At 59.9% G+C, this 18,719-nt stretch overlaps 1 protein-coding gene across 4 annotated transcripts in view; it reads left to right on the top strand.

Moving 5' to 3' along the window:
• TBC1D22A (TBC1 domain family member 22A) overlaps nucleotides 1-18,719 on the top strand; it is a 327,451-nt gene that overhangs the window by 229,111 nt on the left and 79,621 nt on the right. For all 4 annotated transcript variants that reach the window (XM_086711972.1, XM_086711971.1, XM_086711970.1 and 1 more), the window contains one exon: nucleotides 7,171-7,298. In XM_086711972.1, coding sequence (XP_086568098.1) covers nucleotides 7,171-7,298 — 128 coding nt within the window. The remainder of the gene's footprint in view (nucleotides 1-7,170; nucleotides 7,299-18,719) is intronic.

Below are 18,719 nucleotides of genomic sequence, written 5' to 3'. Positions count from 1 at the left end.
GACCTTCCCTGAGAGAGTGCCGTGAGGGAGCGGGCCGTCTGGAGGAGAACCTCGGGGCGCTGAGAGAGAGCCTTCAAGAACTTTCCAGAAGCTGACCTGGGATTTGAACCCAGGCTCTCCTGACTGTAAGCCTGAGATCTTAGCACTCTTCTTAGTGTCTGGCTGAGGCTCACCTGCCGCCCAAGGGAGAGAACAGGCCAGCAGCCCAGGCTCCGGCCACAGCCTCCTCACTGCCCCTGCCGTGGGGCTGCAGGACTGTCTGCCTGCAGGGACTTGCTAGGGAGTGTCCTGTGCTTGCAGGGAGGATTGTAGGTCCCGGGTCCCACTCTGTTCCCTCGCTTCCCCCGTCTGCCCACCCCACCCCCCTCCAGCTCACACCCTCTTCGGGGCACCTCTGTGGGTGTCTGTAGCGGGGAGCCCTGGGCCTCTCCTTCATGGACGTGGCCCGTCCAGGCCCACCCCTGCTGCCCTCTGCCTCAGCCCCTTCCTCTTGGCCGAGCCCCCGGACCCCTGCACAGCAAGGCCTGGGTCCTGTGGCCCGTGGATGCAGCCGGGCCCTGCCTCTGTAGCATTAGCACAGACCAGTCCTGCAAACCGGGAGGGTGGTGAGCCAAGGGACTTCTTGGCTGCAAAGAGGCCCATGTTCACTGCCAGGTGGCTCTCGTTTTGTTCTCTCTCTCTCTCTTTTTTTTTATCTGTTTAACTGATGGAGAATTGAAATCTTCCCCCCAGATCAAAGCCTATTCATGCCTTGCCCGGCAGAAGCGTGATGTATTCATGTCTGTTCTCAGCTTTGCGGAGGGGTTTTGAACGGTTTTCTTTGTCAGGTATCTAAGTGTGAGCAATTATGCTCACTCTTTGGGCAAATAAATCTAAGTAGTGTCTGCCCTGCATAAACAGTATGTGTTTTTTATGCCAAGTCAATGGGATACGTGTTTTTTTTTTCCTCTTTAGCATAAATCCTGGAACACAATGCGTTTGCATAACTTATTTTTATTTTTAATCAAGAAGGCAAGATGTTTCAGTACAATTTCCAGTCTGTAGATCTGCTGTTTCAAGTGCTGAAGAAAGTGTCCCGCAAACACCGCGGTGGCCTCCCTGCATGTCGCTATGACAGGTACCTTCCTGGTGACTTTACAACAATCGCAGTGCCCTGGCCTGCCATGGAGGGTTTTATGAAGAAAACGTTTTCAACCTGAAAGATGACAATAATTACATCTGCCTGCTCATTCATTATATGTACACTCTTATTTCCAGTGAAATGGAAAATTTCAAATTCAGAATTATTGCTAACCAAATTACCTTTATCAGTGACAGAGCATCTGCTCACAATTACTTATAAAATAGGAAAAATGAAGCTTTTCAGCATATGCATTTGCAGCCCTGACGTATATAAATTGAAAGCAACGCGGAGAGTTTAGTTGTCCATTTTTTAGCACCATCCAGCCAGGAGGCGGCCCCCGCCAGGAGTCCCACGCGTGCGAGCGGGTTTGGGGACCGTGGTGGGCCCACTTTGTCACCCTCCGTGACGCGCTTCCCGAGAACCACCCCTGCATGAGCAACGTCTCGTCGGCGGGCCGGGTGCTCCTGCCGTGGGGCCTCACGTAGGCCATGCCTGGGGGTCACGACCCCCCAGAGCTCCAGGGGCTTTGCCTTTCCAGCTCCTGTTGGGAGCGCCGAGGCCTCCACCCGGCAGAGAGGAGGCCGGGCACTCCTGGGCATGCGGGGTCGGTTATTCTGACAACTGCAACAGACAACTGTCAGATTCAAGGTTGAATTTATTTTGTGTCTCTCCTCCAAGCTGCTGAGCTCTCAGAGGTGAGGACGCAGGTCTCGTCTGCCCTGCTTCCTCTTCCACACGGCCTGGGTATGTGGGCGGGGTGGGGGGGATCCCCGGTACATTTTCCCTGAAAGAGCTGATGGATGAGGAGCTTTTGTTCTGGAAGGACTTTGCATCTTTGTGGGGTTAGCCAGGTGGCGGCAGGTTTCTGGCTGTTCCCGTGGCCCGTGCTTTCCCAGATGGGCCGGTCGTGCTCTGTAGAGAGCAGTGGCTGTGCCCCCGGTGCTGGTACCCGGGGACACAGGGCGAGTCCCTGCACCCATCTGGCAGTGTGGGGCTGCTGCAGGACGTGGGGTGGGGCAGTCCTGAGTCCTGTCTCCGGCCCTCTGCTCCTTGCCCGCATCCGTGGGCACCACCCAGCCGGCCTCTGCGCACTCGTCCCTGGGTCAGGGTCCTGTGGGCCTGGCCCCTTCAGGAAGGGCACTGGTCAGCACTGTCTGGCTGCGATGGGCTCCTCTGGGCCAAGCCTGAGACCGGGCCCGCTGCTGTCTGCGTCTTGTGGGGAGGGGGAGGAGGACTTACCTGCAGGTGGGGCCCCAGGAGGAACTCACTGTGGAAGAGAAAGGGTTAATTGTTACTGTTTACTTAGGTTACTTCAGTGATAGGTGTTCTGCAAATATGAGTTTAGTTTTCCAAATCTGTTCGCTTGCCAGGTCACATTAAAAAGGTGTCCCCTGCCTTCTGGGCACGCTTTTAGAGCTGTTTCCCGAGTTTGTAAACTGGTGACCTTGTCCTTCGGCACGCTGGGTGTGCCACGGCAGAGCATGGGCCTGGCTGCGGAGGCCGGGGCTGTTCTGCCCTTGCTGTCGTGGGCGGCTTGCTTCCCCAGCTTCTGTCCTGTCCGCGTCTCCCGCGGGTCTCCAGCTGTGGCCATCGCTGCCCCTCATCGCCGGGCCTCGCTCCGTGTGCACACGTGGGCCCAGACAAGGTCCCCGTCCTACAGGAGGCCAGGGTCCAGGGCAAGACCCGCTGGTGGTACCCCGGGGAGAGCGTGGTGACGACCCCTCATCGGTGCCCGGGGCTGGATGGCCCCTCCGTGGACAAACCACTGTGTTACTGGGCAGGAGCAGAGGACGCGAGGCAGTGTCTGAGCGTGTGGTGACCCGTCAAAACATAACGTGAATCCGCGTTACCGAACTCGGAGTCGGCATACCTTCCCGACTTTTAACACGTGACCACCGCACTGCTGTGTTTGCTGGGGTTTGGGCTGTGCTGTGCCCGCAAGGGTGGCTTGACGGGGGCAGGTGGGCTGGCCGCCACGCATCGGGGGGCCCCAGGCTGCCGACCGGCTGCGTCATGGGGCTCTGTCCCGTGCCCGTGGACGAGGCGCTGGCCATGTCCCTGTAGAGTGGCAGGCTGCAGTGGCCAGCGGGACCAGGAGCCACCAGGCGCCTGTCCCCGGAGCGTCTCTGGGCCGGCCTCCCTCCTTCTGGGCCATTTCCAGGCAGCGGTTGTGTCTGCCCAGCCTGCTCTCCACGCTGCCAGCTGCACACGCGGGGAGGTGACGCCACTCTTGTCTGTGTGGACAAGGCGTCTTCGGTAAGATTGCAAGTTTTCTAAACTGCTGGGTTTTCGAGTAGTTATCATATTTGACTTTCACAGTGACCAGAGCGCCCGCGTCAGTGCCCCAGGCCGCGGCAGAGACTGGCCGTCAGCTGGCGCCCTGGGGTAACAGCAAAGGTCGGGCCTGGATGGAGGGGCCGCTGGGGGCCCTTTGAACTCTCCAGAAGCTTAGTTCTGTAGCTGCTGAGAACTGTAGGTTAGAAGTCATTCTTCAGTTCTTTAAAAAGAGTAGCGTCCTGTCACGTCTCGAAAACGCTCCTCGGCACCGTGGCATGAGGAGCAGAGGCAGAGAAGGAAGACTGCAGGTTGGGGCTTTGTCCATCGTGGTCGGTCACGTTTTCCCCCCGCACTCACGGTTCCTTCACTCACTCGATCATCTGACAGACACAGAGGGTGCTTGGGGACAGCACCTGCCCTGGAGTGGGCATGTGCCCTGAGCAGTGAAGCCCCAGACGGCACGAGAAATGTCCTCCTCGGGGTGTTTGTAGCACCAGGAAGGGGGGGGGGGCGGGTCTCAGAGAACTCTCCAGGTGCTGGGCACGTGAATAGCGCTGCACTGGGCAGGGGCGGGGTGGGTGGCAGGAGGAGGGCGGTGGCATGAGCCACCCGGGGTGGCCGGGTGTCGTCGGGCAGCGTCCTGGCATCAAGTGCTCCTGAGCTGACAGCCCGGGAGACGGTTACCCCTTCCCGTCAGCGGGCCCTTCTCAGTGACAAGCTGTGACTCCGTTCTGCCAGGGAGGCCCCGCCATGGACCATTTGCTGGCCGCGTCACCTCCCCCGGAGCAAGTGGACACTTCTCTCTGGGAGTGAAATGAAGTTTGTGTAAAACCAGCCGTATCTAATAAGACCCAAGTTGATTAGAAGAACACAGTTAGGTAGACCGCAGTGTGGCACCTGTGCGTTGCACCTGCCCTGCCCCGTGGGGGGACTTCTGCAACCTGGACCCCGTGCGAGAGGCTGAAGTCCTGTCCCTCTGAGCCTCGGGGCCCCTGGGAGGGGTTCTTCTGGAGAGCTGACGAGGACAGCTTCCCAGATCCCACCTGGGAGGTTCTGGTGGAGAAAGTTGGGAAGGGTCTGAGCACCTGTGTTCTAACAGCCACGGAGGTGAGGGTGACGTCCAGCTGTGCGGGGGCCGCGGAGGTCACCCCTGCTGCACTTAGGGGTCCGGCCAACCTGCCTCTGAGCTCCTCAACTGCCTCCCCTCCTGGGCTCACCAAGTGCCCAGGACGGGGGGACGGGCCTTGTCTGTGGGTCAGCGGGCTCCGAAAATGGAGCTCCCAGGGGCCTAGTGCAAAGAAGACAGTTCACTGAAAGCTTAGATTTTGTGCTAAAACTAATGATGATGATCGACTTTATTTCATAATGCTTATTTGTTTGTTTTACTGGGGAGAATAGCCTTGGAAATTTCTCAGGGTGATCTGTTCTTACTCCCCTGACCCGGCCCCTACTGCCTGGCTCCCTGGCCCATGTTCCGTTCCACCTCCGTGTCCACAGAAGTGCCCTTCTCAGGCTTCCGAGAGGGAGGATGGGTGGGGCCAGTCGTGGGGAGATGCGGACTTCCCATGAGCTTGCCTGGGCTCGTGCTGGGACCTCTTCAGAGAGCAAACCCCAAACCAGCCCCTTCCCTGCCACGTGAACTGCCCTCCAGGGGGAGGAGCCCCGTCTGCAGGAGCCGAATACTGCGGGGAGTGGGTGCCAGCCGCCGGAGCCCCCATGCCCGGGCCTGCCCTCTCTGCCCGCTTCCTGGCCTCGGCACCCTGGGCCCGGGCCTGCCCTGTGCGGTGCGCAGAGCCCTCGGTCCCTACATCTGTCCCTGAAAAGGCAGTACGTGGTGTGCTGGGGGCCTGTGCAGTCTTCCCACTGCCTCCCTCGGCCTCCTCCCTGGCACCTTGCTCCCAGTGGGCTGCAAGGGCTCGGGGGTGAGCCTGTGTGGTTCTTACCAGCCCCGTGCAATTAGTCACTGTCCGGTTGTGACCGCTCTCACAGCGTGCCTCCGGGTCTGCTCCACTGCGTGCCCCAGCGCTTCCCCCACACCCGGCCGCAGGAGTCCCTCCTGCCTGCCGCATCCGACACCCAGGCGAGTTTGTTGCGCTCAGCTGGGACGGTGCTGGTTTGGGATGGGGTGTCCCAGTGGTGCCGGGGCGGGAACCGGGGCTGCCCGGAGCTTCTCTGCGGCCAGCCTTCCTCTCCTGTAAGTGGGCGCACCTCCCCACCAGGCACTCACGCTTCAGCCGGAGTCACTGCCTGTGCGATGCAGAGGCTCTCAGGACAGGGTCTTCTCACCCTCCTGTCCCCTCCTTTTTTAATTTTCTTTAAGTTTATTTATTTTGAGAGAGAAAGCAAGCACGAGCGGGGAGGGGCAGAGAGAATCCCAAGCAGGCTCCGCACTGTCCGTGTGGAGCCTGATGTGGGGCTTGAACTCACAAACCACGAGCTCGTGTCCTGAGCTGAAATCAAGAGTCAGATGCTTACCTGACTGAGCTCCCCAGGCACCCTCTCCCTTGTCCCCTCCTTTTTGCCTGGTGGTTAGGAAAGCCTTTTCTCTGCAGTATTGCAGGTTACCAGGAACATGAGTAAAGACAAACCAGTAAGCAACAAAACACGAACACTTGTTTATTTGCCAGTTCTGGAACTTTCTTTGGGAGGACTGGAAACCTTGTCAACTTTTTACAGGGTCACTTCTCAAGGCTGGTCACAGGGGGAGGTAAGCCCCAGAGAGAAAGAACTTGCATATAACTCAGGAGCTCAAAAGGTGCGTGCAGAGAGAGCGCCTTTAGCAGTACTCGGTGGGCCCTGATCGAGCACAGTCAGCGTGGGAGGGTCTCCCTGTTCCCAGCCAGGACCCATTAGGTGGTACTTGGCTGTTTTAGGAAACAGCACAGGTACTTCCCAGGCCCCTCAGGGTGGAGCTTTTCAGGGCAGAATGTTGGGAAGCAGCAAGGTCACTGTGACCCCAGGGCCTTTGCTTCTCGCAGTGACACCACCAGAATTCAGGGACCAGGGAGCTTCACAGAGCTCTGGAGCCTGTCCCGCAGGCTGCTGACCACTCGGCAGAGATGTCCGCTGACCACTGGGCAGCACAGGGGACCAAGGTTGCAGAGCGGGATGGGAGGAGCCATTCGTGGCCGGTGGGAGCTCGTGCGTCAGGGAAGGGATGGTTGGTAAAACCTCATCCTTCTGAGAGCCCAGCTGTCTGGAGTCCAGGCCAGCTGTCTGGAGTCTGGAATCCAGACGCACCGGCCTAGAGCCAGGCCCGTGTCCTGCTGGCCCCCTCTCTGGCCGGGTCCCGGAGCAGGTGGGGCATTTGCCTGGGACAAGCTTGAGGTGGTTTTGGGAGCCGGCGGGCTCACCGTCTCTCTGTCCGAGTCCCTCCTGGGACCGTAGCCCGGGTGTGGTGGACTCGCCCTGGCTGGAGAAAGCGCTCACCTCGTGCCCCGGAGCGTCTGCTGACCTCTCACAGCAGTTTCTCCTCCACTGGGGGGCGTGGTCCTGCCCCTCTTACTGGGGGTGGGGCACCTGCTGCATGGCTCCCAGGGGGCCCAGCAGCAGGGGACCCAGGAGCAGGGGACTCGGGAGTGGTCCTCGCCGGTGTCCTCGTGCCACTGCGGCTGCCACCGCTCACTTTCCCGGAGCAAGACCCATCTAAATGGCTTCCTGGCTCCCTGGGGACGAGGCCCGGGTGTCTGGCGGTTTGGGGGGGGTGGCTCTGAGGTGGACCCCAGGGGGCTCTCGCTGACGGCCTCGGGGCTTGTGTTTGTCTCGTGCAGAGCAAGTGCACCGGCACCTGGAGCAGCACGAGGTGCGTTACCTGCAGTTCGCCTTCCGCTGGATGAACAACCTGCTGATGAGGGAGGTGCCCCTCCACTGCACCATCCGCCTGTGGGACACCTACCAGGTGAGCTGTCCTGTGCGCACCCGCCCGCCTCCCCCCACTGCGCTCCGCCGGGGCCCGTGAGCTGCACCTGCCCTTGCCCTCTCGGCATCTGCTCGGTGAAAGGCGGTCTTTTGAAAGTCCGTCCCTGGCGTCTTGTCGTCTGAGTCGATGTAAAACCGGGAAGAACTTCCCGTAGTTCCGTTTGTAGCTGAACTTCATTCCGACCGCGCGGTGACTGCATCCCTGGGGCTCGCGAGCGCTTACCTTGGGTCCAGATCCCGGGGTTCCGGTGGGCTCTGTGCCTGAGCCGCAGCAGCTGGGAATGATCACACTCAGGACTCACGTGTGGTCTCCGTTTTGAGTTTACTCATAATAAAGTTTTTTTAAAAAAATCACTGACAGAGTCAGTGCAATATGAAATTTTCTTCTCTCCACCGATTTTGATGGAACTTGTTTCTTCAGGAGATTGAGTTTTCTGGAACAAACCACCTTTGTTCCCTCGAGTATCCCCTTGCTTATTCTAGCACCTTTTCATCTTGTTGGAGATGTTTGCCGAAGCCGAGGCCGCGCCGCGGGGCTCACACGCCCGCTGTTCGTCATCACTGCAGATGGCAGGAGCCTTACGTGACCGGGAGCGGGGTCCGCGGAGGCCGGTTTCTTCACCGAGAGGCAGGGTGTTTGCTGCCGTGGGCGACAGCCCTCCGCGGGCCCTAGACCGGTGGGGGGGTGGTGTACCTTCGGAGACCGGGAAGGGAGCTCCCCACGGTGGCTGCTTTGCGGGCAGCGTCAGTCCCGGCCGGTGGGCTGGGCTCCGCCGAGGGAGCCTCGTCTGTGGACATCCGTGACCGTGTGGGCAGGAGGCAGGAGGCCTTAGAGCTTGTCCTGCCCTCCACTCCCCTTCCCTCCATCGAAGGGGCCTTGGTGTGGACCGTGCGTTCTTCCTGTGGGGTCGGAGCCCCCGTGCCTGCCGCCGTCCTACTCTGAGCCCGCGGTCACGGGAGTCCTCAGAGTTCTGTTCCTGACGGTGGTTCTTGTGCCCCACGCGGGGCCCGTGACCGTCTTGTGGTTCTGAAGCCCAGCATTTGGACTTGGCCATCCTTTCTTGCCGCTCGCATATTCTGGTGATGCTCACTACGGAATTTAGGACCACTCAGCCGCTTGTGTGCAGATGCCCCACTTTGGTTTTACTTTTTTGGGGACCCAGCAATTACAGAGTTTCTGGCCACCGACATTTGCTGGGACATAAAGCCTTCCTTGGGCTGTTTGGTTAAAGTGGCCATCAGTCTGGTGCTATTAACTGGGTCTCAGCAGCATCACAGGAAACAAACTTAATATCCCGTGACTTGGGAACGCTCTCCATTTGTGATGGGTTAGGCTGTTGAAGACCCTGCCTCTTCATTAAACACCAGGTTCCTTGTAATACTGTCCCCATTACAGATAAATTAGGTATGAAGTCAATTGTGTTTTGAGGAGCCAGGAAATGGATCTGCGCGTCCGTGGTCCTGCGCCACCTCGCTAAAACTCCTAATAGGTATTAAAACTTTAAGCACAGTTGTGGCATCTTTATTGAGTTAATTTTCCTGAAATTAAATTTTGTCATGAATTGACTCATTTGTACCGTGGACTCATTCTTGAACTGACAGTACCCTGGTCATAAACCTTTTCATATCTTAAAAATTGGGGATATTTCTATTTTACAGGCCCAAGTAACCATGAAATTGTATTGCATCTTTTGGCAATGAAAATACATAGTAATCACGGGATGGCGTTCGGGCGATCACTCTCCCCTAAACTGGGGTGTTTACTAGCTGGGCCATTAGAGTAGCTCTTTAACCCTCACGAGGGAGCGTGAAGGCCTCCGGTGTTGTGTGTCAGTGGAGGGTCTGGAGACACCTGCTCTGTCCAGGCTCCCAGCTAGGAAGTGGCGTGAATGTGAATGAGGTCAGCACAGGCGTGAAAACAGGCATTTAAACAGCACAGACGATCCAGAGCCGGCCGTGCCAAAGGGAGGTGGCCCCCGGGCCCCTGCCCCCCGGGCACGTTGCACGTTGTTGGAAACGGTGCTGGTGCGGGTGGCTGTGGCCGGAGGGGGCAGCGGCCTCCCGGAGAGCCCCGGCCGTGGGAGCGGGTTGCTGGACCTCTGGTACTCGGCCGCCAGCTTTGCCTCTGGCTCCCCAGCCCCGGACGGTGGAAGGGAGGCGTCCCGCCCTTCCTGCGGTGCTTGGATGCTGATGACTCGGATGAGAGAGGCCTTCGCCCTCGGTCTGTAGCCGCGGAGGGGAGGTGGTCAGTCCCTAACCCGTTGGGGCCAACGATCTGCCAGGCTGCCCCCTTGTTTTGTTCAGTCTTCTCTCTGACTCCCTTCTCTTCCCCAAGCCAACCCCTTGGTCTGCGCCTGCCAGGAGGCACCCCACCCCACCGGGTGGGGCCGAAGCTGGAGCAGGCTCCCCAACAGAGTACGAAACTCGAAACCTAAAATCAGGCCTGAGTCCGTGATGACGTAAGACAGACTCGTGAGTAAATGAGCCAAGAGACAAGTCTCTGACGCAGAGGATTCCAAACACGTCCGCAGATACCGGGCCCTGGAGTTGCTGGGGCCGAACCCCCTCCCTCCGCGTGGGCCGCGCACACGGGCTCCCGCCCGGAGGGCAGGGTAGACGGGGGTGGGGGTGGGGGAGCCTCAGCCAGGTGACCGAGGCGGACACCTCGGGGATCAGTCAGGCCGACTGACGGCAGGCGCCCTGATGGGGCAGGACGAGGAGGGCCCTTCACCTGTGGGCTTCCTCCCGAAGCCGGGACCCCAGTCCAACCCCGAGCAAAACGTCAGACGGATCCTGACTCACCTTCTGCAGGGTTTCCGACCGGTACGCCTCAAGCCGGTCAACATCATGGAAACCAAGGGAAGTTGGGAAAATGGCGTCAGCCCGGAGAAGCCCGAAAAGGCAGGATCACTGCACACAACGTGTCCCGGATGGGATGGGATCCTCGGACAGCAAAAGGCACGAAGTAAAGAAGGAAACTGAGTGGAGCATACACTTGACTTAACCGCCGCGGACCCGCATGGGCTCTCTGACGCCAACAGCTGTACCAGACGGTTGTGAGATGCTGGGTGCAGTTTCCTTGTCCCGTCCTTACTGTTCTGTGCCATCTCTGGGCACCTCCCGGCTTCCTGCAGCTCCAGAGGTCCTGCCCGGCCTCCTCGTGTGACCTGACACCTCCCTGGGGGACACCCTCCAGAGGGGGCTGTCGCCGCCGCAACCGGCCACTGCCGACAGGCCACGGCACGTGTCCGTTCTCTCTGTGGTGGATGACCCAAGTCGGAGAGCAGGGTGTCTGCACAGGTGGCTCCCGTGCGAGCTGCCGTCCTGGCTCACGGGTGGTGGCCTGCGCACCCCGTCCTCACGTGGGGAGAGCGCTCTCTGGCCCGTCTTCCTCTTGGTAGGGGTGCCAGATTAGCAGATCAGGGCCCCCTGTGGCCTCCTTAACCGTACTCGCTGTGCAGAGGCCCTGTGTCTAAGCCCCGTCCCGCCGTGGGTTGGGGGCCTACAACCTGTGAATTTGGGGGAACACAGTTCAGTCCGTAAGGTGCCTCTTGGGGGGTTATCTGGAGCACCCCGGGTGGACACCTGTCACATGACCAGGATTACCGCCGTCCCCCTGCCGGACTGCCCCTGTGGGGCTGCAGCCTTGGGGCTGGGCCCCCACCGCTCACTCCGCTGTGGGCCTGGGCCCTCCCTGCGTTAAACCTCCGGGGTGGATGGGTTGGTTCTTGGCAAGAAAGCCGCTCAGCTGTGCTTCCCTAGAGCTCTCAACTTGGGGGACCCTCCCTGGTAGAGGGGCCTCAAACGATGCTTCCCTGGCGCACCGGACGTTCCAGCTGCGCCGCCACCCCTGGCTTGTTCCCGTCTCCCCTCGGGGCTGCTCCAGGCAGGATGTGTGCAGCACCCCGGCTCTGGGCCCCCCTCGCTCACCGTCTTTGGATTTCACGCACGTTCTCTGGAATTGCTCACCTGTTGGAAAATGGCACAAACGTGGCTTCTGTCTATGACCCTGGCGGGCCGAGGACTGTGCTTGTGGCTCTGGGCCCATGGGGCGGTGCCTTCTGAGGCCCAGGCTCCCCTCAGGCCTCTCCCTGCAGTGGCAGAGTCCCGGGAGGGCACCGAGCTCGTCTGCACTCCCTCTCCACGTCCTGGGGTCACACTTTGTGTCGGGAGACTTGTGGGAGCTCCTCCTCTGGCAGGTCCTGGGACAGGAGCTGCCATTGTGCCCTAGCCTGGCTGCCCCTCCTCCCGAGATCCATGGAGGGGATGTGCCCTGTGGGCTGTCAGCCAGAGTCCCTGAGCCCCAAGACACAGTCTGGGGTGAGCTGCTCCCACGCATCTGCCGGGCTCATGCACCTCCCGTGAGCACGGTGTCCACCACAGGGGACTTTGCCGGGGACGAGACGGGCCCAGAGCAGTTGGCAAAGGCTGGTTTCCCCAAGGGCAGAGACCAGAGTGGAGTTTCCAGCGTGGCATTCTTGTGTACTAAATGACTTTCTGATGTGCTTTAGCTTTCCGGGGTCTCGTGGCTCCATACGAATTTTAGGATTGTTTTCGGTTTCTGTGAAAATATCATGGGAATTTTGATGGGGAGTGCAGCGAATCTGTGGATGGCTTTGGGTTGTGTGGGCCTTTTCAGGGTGTTAACTGCCCAGTGCAGGAGCATGGGGCACTTCCCATTTGTGTCATCCTCGGTTTCTTCAACCAGCGTTTTACAGTTTTCAGTCTTTCGCTCCTAAGTATTTTATTCTTTCTGCGGCCCTTCTGCATGGGACCGTTTTCTTTTTTTTTTTTTTTTTAATTTTTTTTTTTTCAACGTTTATTTATTTTTGGGACAGAGAGAGACAGAGCATGAATGGGGGAGGGGCAGAGAGAGAGGGAGACACAGAATCAGAAACAGGCTCCAGGCTCCGAGCCATCAGCCCAGAGCCTGACGCAGGGCTCGAACTCACGGACCGCGAGATCGTGACCTGGCTGAAGTCAGACGCTTAACCGACTGCGCCACCCAGGCGCCCCAAGGGACCGTTTTCTTAATTTCTCGTTCTGATAGCTCATTGTTAGGGTAGAGAAACGCATCTGATTTTCATAGGTTGACACTTAACTTGCAACTTGGCTCAATTTGTTTATCCAAAGGAAATGAGACCAGTGTCTCCAAGGGATCTGTGCACCCCCACATTCACTGCAGCATCATTCTCAGTAATTGTTCTCAATAACCCGACGTGGGTGATCGCGTGCATACAGGTGCAGGAGCCTGGCCCCGGTGGCGAGGAGTGGGGAGGGAGGCTCAGGGAGAGGGGTGCAGGGAGGGGAAACCCTGGTGTGCACAGAGCCAGTGGGAGGGATTCCGGAGCAATGCGTCCAGTAGAAGGTTCTGGGATGATGGAAGTACCCACGGTGGGATCACCTCTAGACATAGTGGCTTACTCAACTCTTGGAAAATGTGACCGAGGAACGGAATTTTTAGTTTTAATTTCTCTAAGTTTAAATCGAATAGGCCCACACAGTGAGTGGCTGCCTTATGTGGGGTGCAGCTCTGGGAAGGGGGGGCAGGGTCAGTAGGGCATCATGGGGAGCGGGCAGCTCCACCTGGAAGGCCCGTGGGCACTGGGTCAGTGGAATGCTGCCCGTCGATGGCTGTAGACAGGTACACTTGGGGTGGGGTGGGCTGACCTCAGCTTGTGTCGAGGTGACCTTCCCATCTTCCGAGTGGTGTGGCTGTGCAGGTGTGGGAAGGGGGTGGGAGGCAGTGGGCAAGGCTCACTGGGTGGTGGGGACTCCCCCTGCCACGGGCTGGGGTCCTTTCCTCCCTGACGTCCCGCGAGGCCGATTCAGAAGCGAGTGTGCCGCCTGGGTGTGTCCTGGAAGGAGGAACCCCACGGCTGGGGTCGAAGGGCTGGGTCCCCGGGGGACATCGGGGCTCTGGCTGGTCCTCGGGGAGTGACACTGGGGAGTGACCACTGCGGAGCCGGCCCTCAGGCCGAGGGTGTGTTCCGGTGAATGCCGCTTTCCACCCGCCGGCCCCAGCACCTCCCAGTCTCGTGGGCAAGTGTGCGTGGCTCGGGGAATGGCTCCTCTCCTGCGCTGAGGCCGGAGCTGGCTTTGGTAGATGGGACTGGTGCCGAGGGAGCCATCGGAGGCCTTACGCTTCCCACAACCTACTGATTTTGTTCAAGTCAAGGAAAAACCTCCTGTCAGGTGAGTGTTGCAAGATGACTTCGTTTACCTTAAGGCATTTACTAAATTCCTTCCTCGTGGTACCCGAGGCCACCTGAATTCTAAGTAGGACAGCCTCCACTGCCCACACGCCCAGGGGCGTCTTCAGTCACGCTCTTCACGGGGCTGGCGGCAAATCACGCGCGAGGAACCGCGGGGTCTCTCCAGGCTTCAGATCTGGTCACTTGCGTGCTGTCAGCCTTAGGTCGTGACCTCCTGAGGCAGGGCCACCACACACAGCCGCTCAGAGCAGGCCGTGCCGGTGCTGGAGGCCCAGGCCCCCAGGCGCCCAGGGCACACGTGTTCAGGGAAGCGGCACGACCGGGTCCTAGGGTGTTTTTAATGCCGATAAAGCACCCAGTGGCCCACCTGTGGCCAAATGGACCTGGGTCCTTCCGGGAAAAGATCTGTATGGACGTGTCACGTGGGCCCCCGGCTCTGGCAGAACGGCCTCTCTCCCGAGCGCAGCTCTACCCTTGTAGCCTTGGACAGGTTGCTTCCCGAAGCGCGTGTTGCGAGATCGCCGTGGGGATCCGATGAAACATTTCCAGCCGGGGGTCGGTAGGGCGTCAGTCTGTGTTTGGGCCTTGGGGTCTCAGAATTAGGGGACCAAGGCCCCACCTCCCTTCACCGTGAGCCGCGGTTGGGCACCTGCCTCCTGCAGACTCGCTCGTGCCCCAGTGCCCAGCATGGCACCACGGCGAGAGCGGGGCCCAGGTCGGCGTCACTCAGGCAGTGCGTGGCCGGAGCCGTTCCCAGGAGCCAGGACCGCTGCCGTGAGCCCATGTCTCCGTGGCCCCGGCCAGGCCCTCTGCAGCTCGCCGAGCCACGGGGCGGGAGGGGGTTACGAAGGGATGTTGGCCCGAAACCCTGTGGTAGGGGAGTGGCTTGTGAGCCCCTGGGTTCCGTGGGCCGGCCGTGCCGGCTCGGGCAGCGGGGGAGGGTTGGGGCCCCCGCCTGCCCACTGCTGCGAGGGGCCGCCCCAGTGCCCGGACGCTCCCGGATACGCGTCCTGAGGTGGCTCTGATCAGGACACTGCCAGGTTTGCTCCTGGGACATCCTCAGGGCAGTCGGCCCTTTTGCCTCATTTGAGGTGAAATCTTTCCAGCGTTTTGGTTTTCTGCCGCGTGGCTTGTGCAGTCCTTGCGGACCCTGGAGAAGGCGCATCGGAGACGGTGAGGGTCAGGGCCTCCCTGAGCTCCAGAGGACGTGCCCGCATCTCTGGGGAGGAGCTCGACCTTGCACCTGGTGGGTGCCCCCTGCCTCATCCAGTCAGCTGATGTTTGCTGAGCACCCGCCCTGGGCCTGGCCCTGTTCTCAGCCCTGGGGACACAGTGATGGAAGAGACGGGCCCTGACCTCAGGGAGCCCGCGTCCCAGGGAGAGAGCCTGGCCTCCGGTTGTGAGACAGTCGCTAACTCACGCCTTTGCTGAAGGCGCACCAGGACAGGTGGTCCCTGGGATCGTGCAAGCCAGGATGCAGCGAGGGCATCGTGGGCCCTGAATGGGATCTGCTCCCATGGTGAAGGCTTCTGGTAGGATGTCTTGGGGAAGGAGGAGTCCTGAGAGCCCGGGCCTGGGCGGAATGAACGAGAAGCGTGTGGAGCAGGAGGGCCGCCGGGGACAAGGGCGCGTGGGCAGCGGGTGTGCAGGACGGGGGGTGTGGAGGAAGGGCCTGCTGGGTGCTGCCGTGCTGCAGGCAGGGGACAGCTGTGGCTTGGTCATGAAGGGTCACTGTGGAACCGACAGGAAGATGCTGGATTTGCAAACCAGGCACTGTGTGTGATTGGCCCTCACGCCAAGGATGCGTATCTGCTGACCACCTACATCTGTCCATCTGTCCAACCACCAGTCACTCCTTCCACTCGTCCACCTTCTCCAACGTGAGCCCTTGTTTGCGTGGGGTCTGACGTGGGCCCCAGATCCATTGAGATGTCTGAGCGTCATCTCTGCCCCTAGGGGTCCGTTGCCTGGCGGGGGACACGTGCTCTGCCAGAGGTGGTGAGGTTGGGGACTTGGGGACACCTCACTCTGCCCAGGGGTATAGGGCAGGTTTCCCAGAGGACATTTCAGCAGGACTTCGAGCTGAGGACAGGGCTGGGCCCGGAGCCGGATGCCAGGAAGTGCTTGCCGATGGTAGGAGCGGATTTGGAGGCCGAAGACGTGGCTGGGCCCAGCCTGCTCTTCGGGAGGTGTGCTGGGTGTGGCCGCATCATGGTGTTTGGGTGTTGGGGCAGAGCAGAGGCCGCTGCTCTCAGCTGGGGCCACGGGCAGTGGGTGGCCAGGGTGGGGGGGCGGGTCTGGGTCCGTGGTCTCATCCACAGGCTGCTGGGCCCTCGAAGCTCTTTTCCCGGAGGGTGACTTAGCTTCTGCAGCCTGGGTTCCCGCCCGTGAAAGAGCTTGGTGCTGGTTACTGTGGCCAGTCTTCCAGCCCTGCCGTCATGAGCACCTATTACCGTGGCTGCACCTGCAGCCCCACCTGTCATGCTTGCCTGTCGAGTAACCTCTGGTTCCACCAGCCCCACCTGTGGGGAGTCCCCTTGCTGTACTGCGGGCCATCCCTTCAGGGCAGGGGTGTAGATAGCCAATTTGATGGTGCTGGGGCCTGGCGCCCTCCCCCCGGGCCGTACCCTGGGTGGATGAAGCCCAGAGACCCAGAGGGAAGAGTGGGTGGGGCGGTCCAGCCGAGCGGTTTCCGGAGGTGGGGGGGGGGGGCGCGGCAGGTGGAGGCTGGGTGTGTGAGGCTGGGGCGGGCATCCCAGGGGCTGGGTCTTCAGGCTGTGGCTGCCTCAGTGATTGGTGCCCAGTTTCAGTCATGCACAGGGTTGCCCCTACACCTTTTGTCCTTTGTTCCACGGCCTGGTCTTTCTCCCAGGGGTCCTTCTGGACGTCTTCTCCCAGCCCCTTTACGAGGCTGCCTGAGCCCCTGTCCTCCAGGGTGACTGCAGCAGTGTCACTGGCCACAACTGGGGGGCAGGGGGGAGGCACACACTCTGAGGGCAGCCCCCGCAGGAGCGCCGCACTGTGGGCCAGGCGACGGCCCTTGTTGGCTCTCCTGAACCTTCCAGGGTGCCTCAGCGCCGATTCGCAGTGAGCCAGGTGGCATTGAAGCTGATGGATTGGGTTAATCTAATAAAACTGGAGAAGCAGGTCTCCTTACAACATACTTTTTCATAAGCCCATTAAGATTTGAGGTCGTAAGCTTTTCATGTCTGCCCTCCTCCGGGAGCAGGCATAGATCACTGTCAGCTGGGTGAGGATTTAGAAATGAGAATATTCAGCAAGACTGTGCTCACCGCTGATAACTTTGCGGGGAGGAGCCGGGAGAGGGTGTCTCTGCTCCTTCGGTGGCAATAAAGTCAGCGTCCTGGGGATTTGGAAGTGGTATTTAAAGAAGTATCTAGAATGTCTTTAGCGACTCAAAGACTTTCATTCTTCATATTTCAATCAGGTTGGGCTTTATCGGCTTATTCCAGGCTTGGGGACTGAGGAGACAATGTCTTCCTGCTTCAGTACTTTGCTCTGGCACAGTTGGCCACGTACGCGGGGCCCGAGTCTGCTCCACATGCTTCCCGGGAGCAAGTGGCTTTCTGGGCGGTGGCTCGGGACACCCAGCAGCTTCCACACTGTCACTGACCTGGGCAGAGAAGTTTGCTCTGTATTTTAGTCTCTGAGGGCTAACTTTCATAACAGATAAAATCTTCACTTGTGGGAGGTTACGTAAAGAGTGACTGTCGTGCATCTGCCCGGCGGCAGGCCGGACAGGGCAACTCCTTGTTGACGGCCACGCGTTCACCTCTGGAAAGTGCTGTCGCAAAGTGGCAGTCACGTCTGGAACTGGGGTGAGGGACAGTTCCTGGGGGGAACTGGCTCAGTGGGGCCGAGTGCGTGGTGTGGGCTGGGAGAGCCCGGGCCTGCCAAGTTTGAGGAAGAACCGGGGGCTTTGCGTGACGTAGTGGGAGTCAGCAGTGTGGTGTTGCCTCCCCACCTGTCCCCCCAGGTGTCACCAGATTCCCTGGCCCCATAGACAGAGGCTTGCCGAGCACCATGCTGCTCCGTCCTTGCTAGAGATCCGTGTGTCCTGTCCCTTCCTTTTGGGGAACCGTGGACCACCGGGTCCTAGCCGGCTGTGGAGTCATTGGGACAGGCCTCTTGGTTCTTGAGTGACCGGTTTGGACACACACACAGGTTGACCCGGAACGCCGGTGGAATGAATGAATGAATGAATGAATGACCCAGACCAGCGGGGAGGGGGCTCCCACCTCCTGTAAAGAGTGAGGCAGGAGAAGGCGTGGCTGGGGAGGGACACCCTGGGACACAAGGGCCTGGCGTTGGCATTGGACGTGGTCTTTGTGGCTGTGGATGGGGAACTGGAACGTGTGAGTAGAGCTAACAGGGCTTGGTAATCAAAATGTCCCTCTGCTGGAGCCACGGGTGACCCAGCCTTGTCCAGGCTTGAGCTCATGAGGAGGCTGAGACCAGTGACACTGGCAATCGCCGGGACCCTCCAGCCCCGAGCCTGGGTCCGCACATCCCCAGAGCAGGGCTGCTGGAGCCCCACGCAAGGTCACACCGCGGTAACAGCTTGTCACAGCCTCACTGAGCTCCGAAGGGATATGTTCGTGAATATTTTATCTGCAGTGTGACTTTAAGCAACCTGTCTGACTTCTTAGGCCTCTGGACAGAAGGTTCTGGGAAACCAGGGGCTAGAGGAAATCCACAGGGGCCTGGCTTCATCTGCCGCTCGAGGTCCTCCTGGGGCTACTGGCCAAGGGAGTGGGCAGGGTGTGTGTGTGTGGGCGGGGGGGTCCCCCAGCCCCATGGGACTGCCCCTTGTGCACAAGGCCATGCTGCCCTCACTACATGCACAGCCCGAGTTCTGCCGTGCTTGGGAAGGGGACGACTGTGACATGTGAGATGCAAATAATACACTTGTGGGAACGCTCCTGAGTGTCTTATTACCGGTGGTGTAGATCATGGTCCTTCAGGATTGCAGCACTCACTTGCGTGGGGTGTGTGCTCAGTGCCAGGGGAGAGAACACGGGAAGTGTCTGTCTCCCGGGGAACCTGTGGTCCTTGGGCCACCCTGACCCTCAGCACTTAAGACGCCTCTCTTAGAGCAGGGCCGGGAGCCGGTCAGGGGGGAGGGATTCGTGCACGTCCTCATCGGAGGAGCCGTGAACTCTGTG

This window comes from Puma concolor, chromosome B4 (assembly GCF_028749965.1).
Source record: "Puma concolor isolate L17-30 chromosome B4, mPumCon1.1.hap2, whole genome shotgun sequence".
NCBI classification, from domain to species: Eukaryota; Metazoa; Chordata; class Mammalia; order Carnivora; family Felidae; genus Puma; species Puma concolor.
This window is presented reverse-complemented; position numbering and strand designations above follow the sequence as displayed.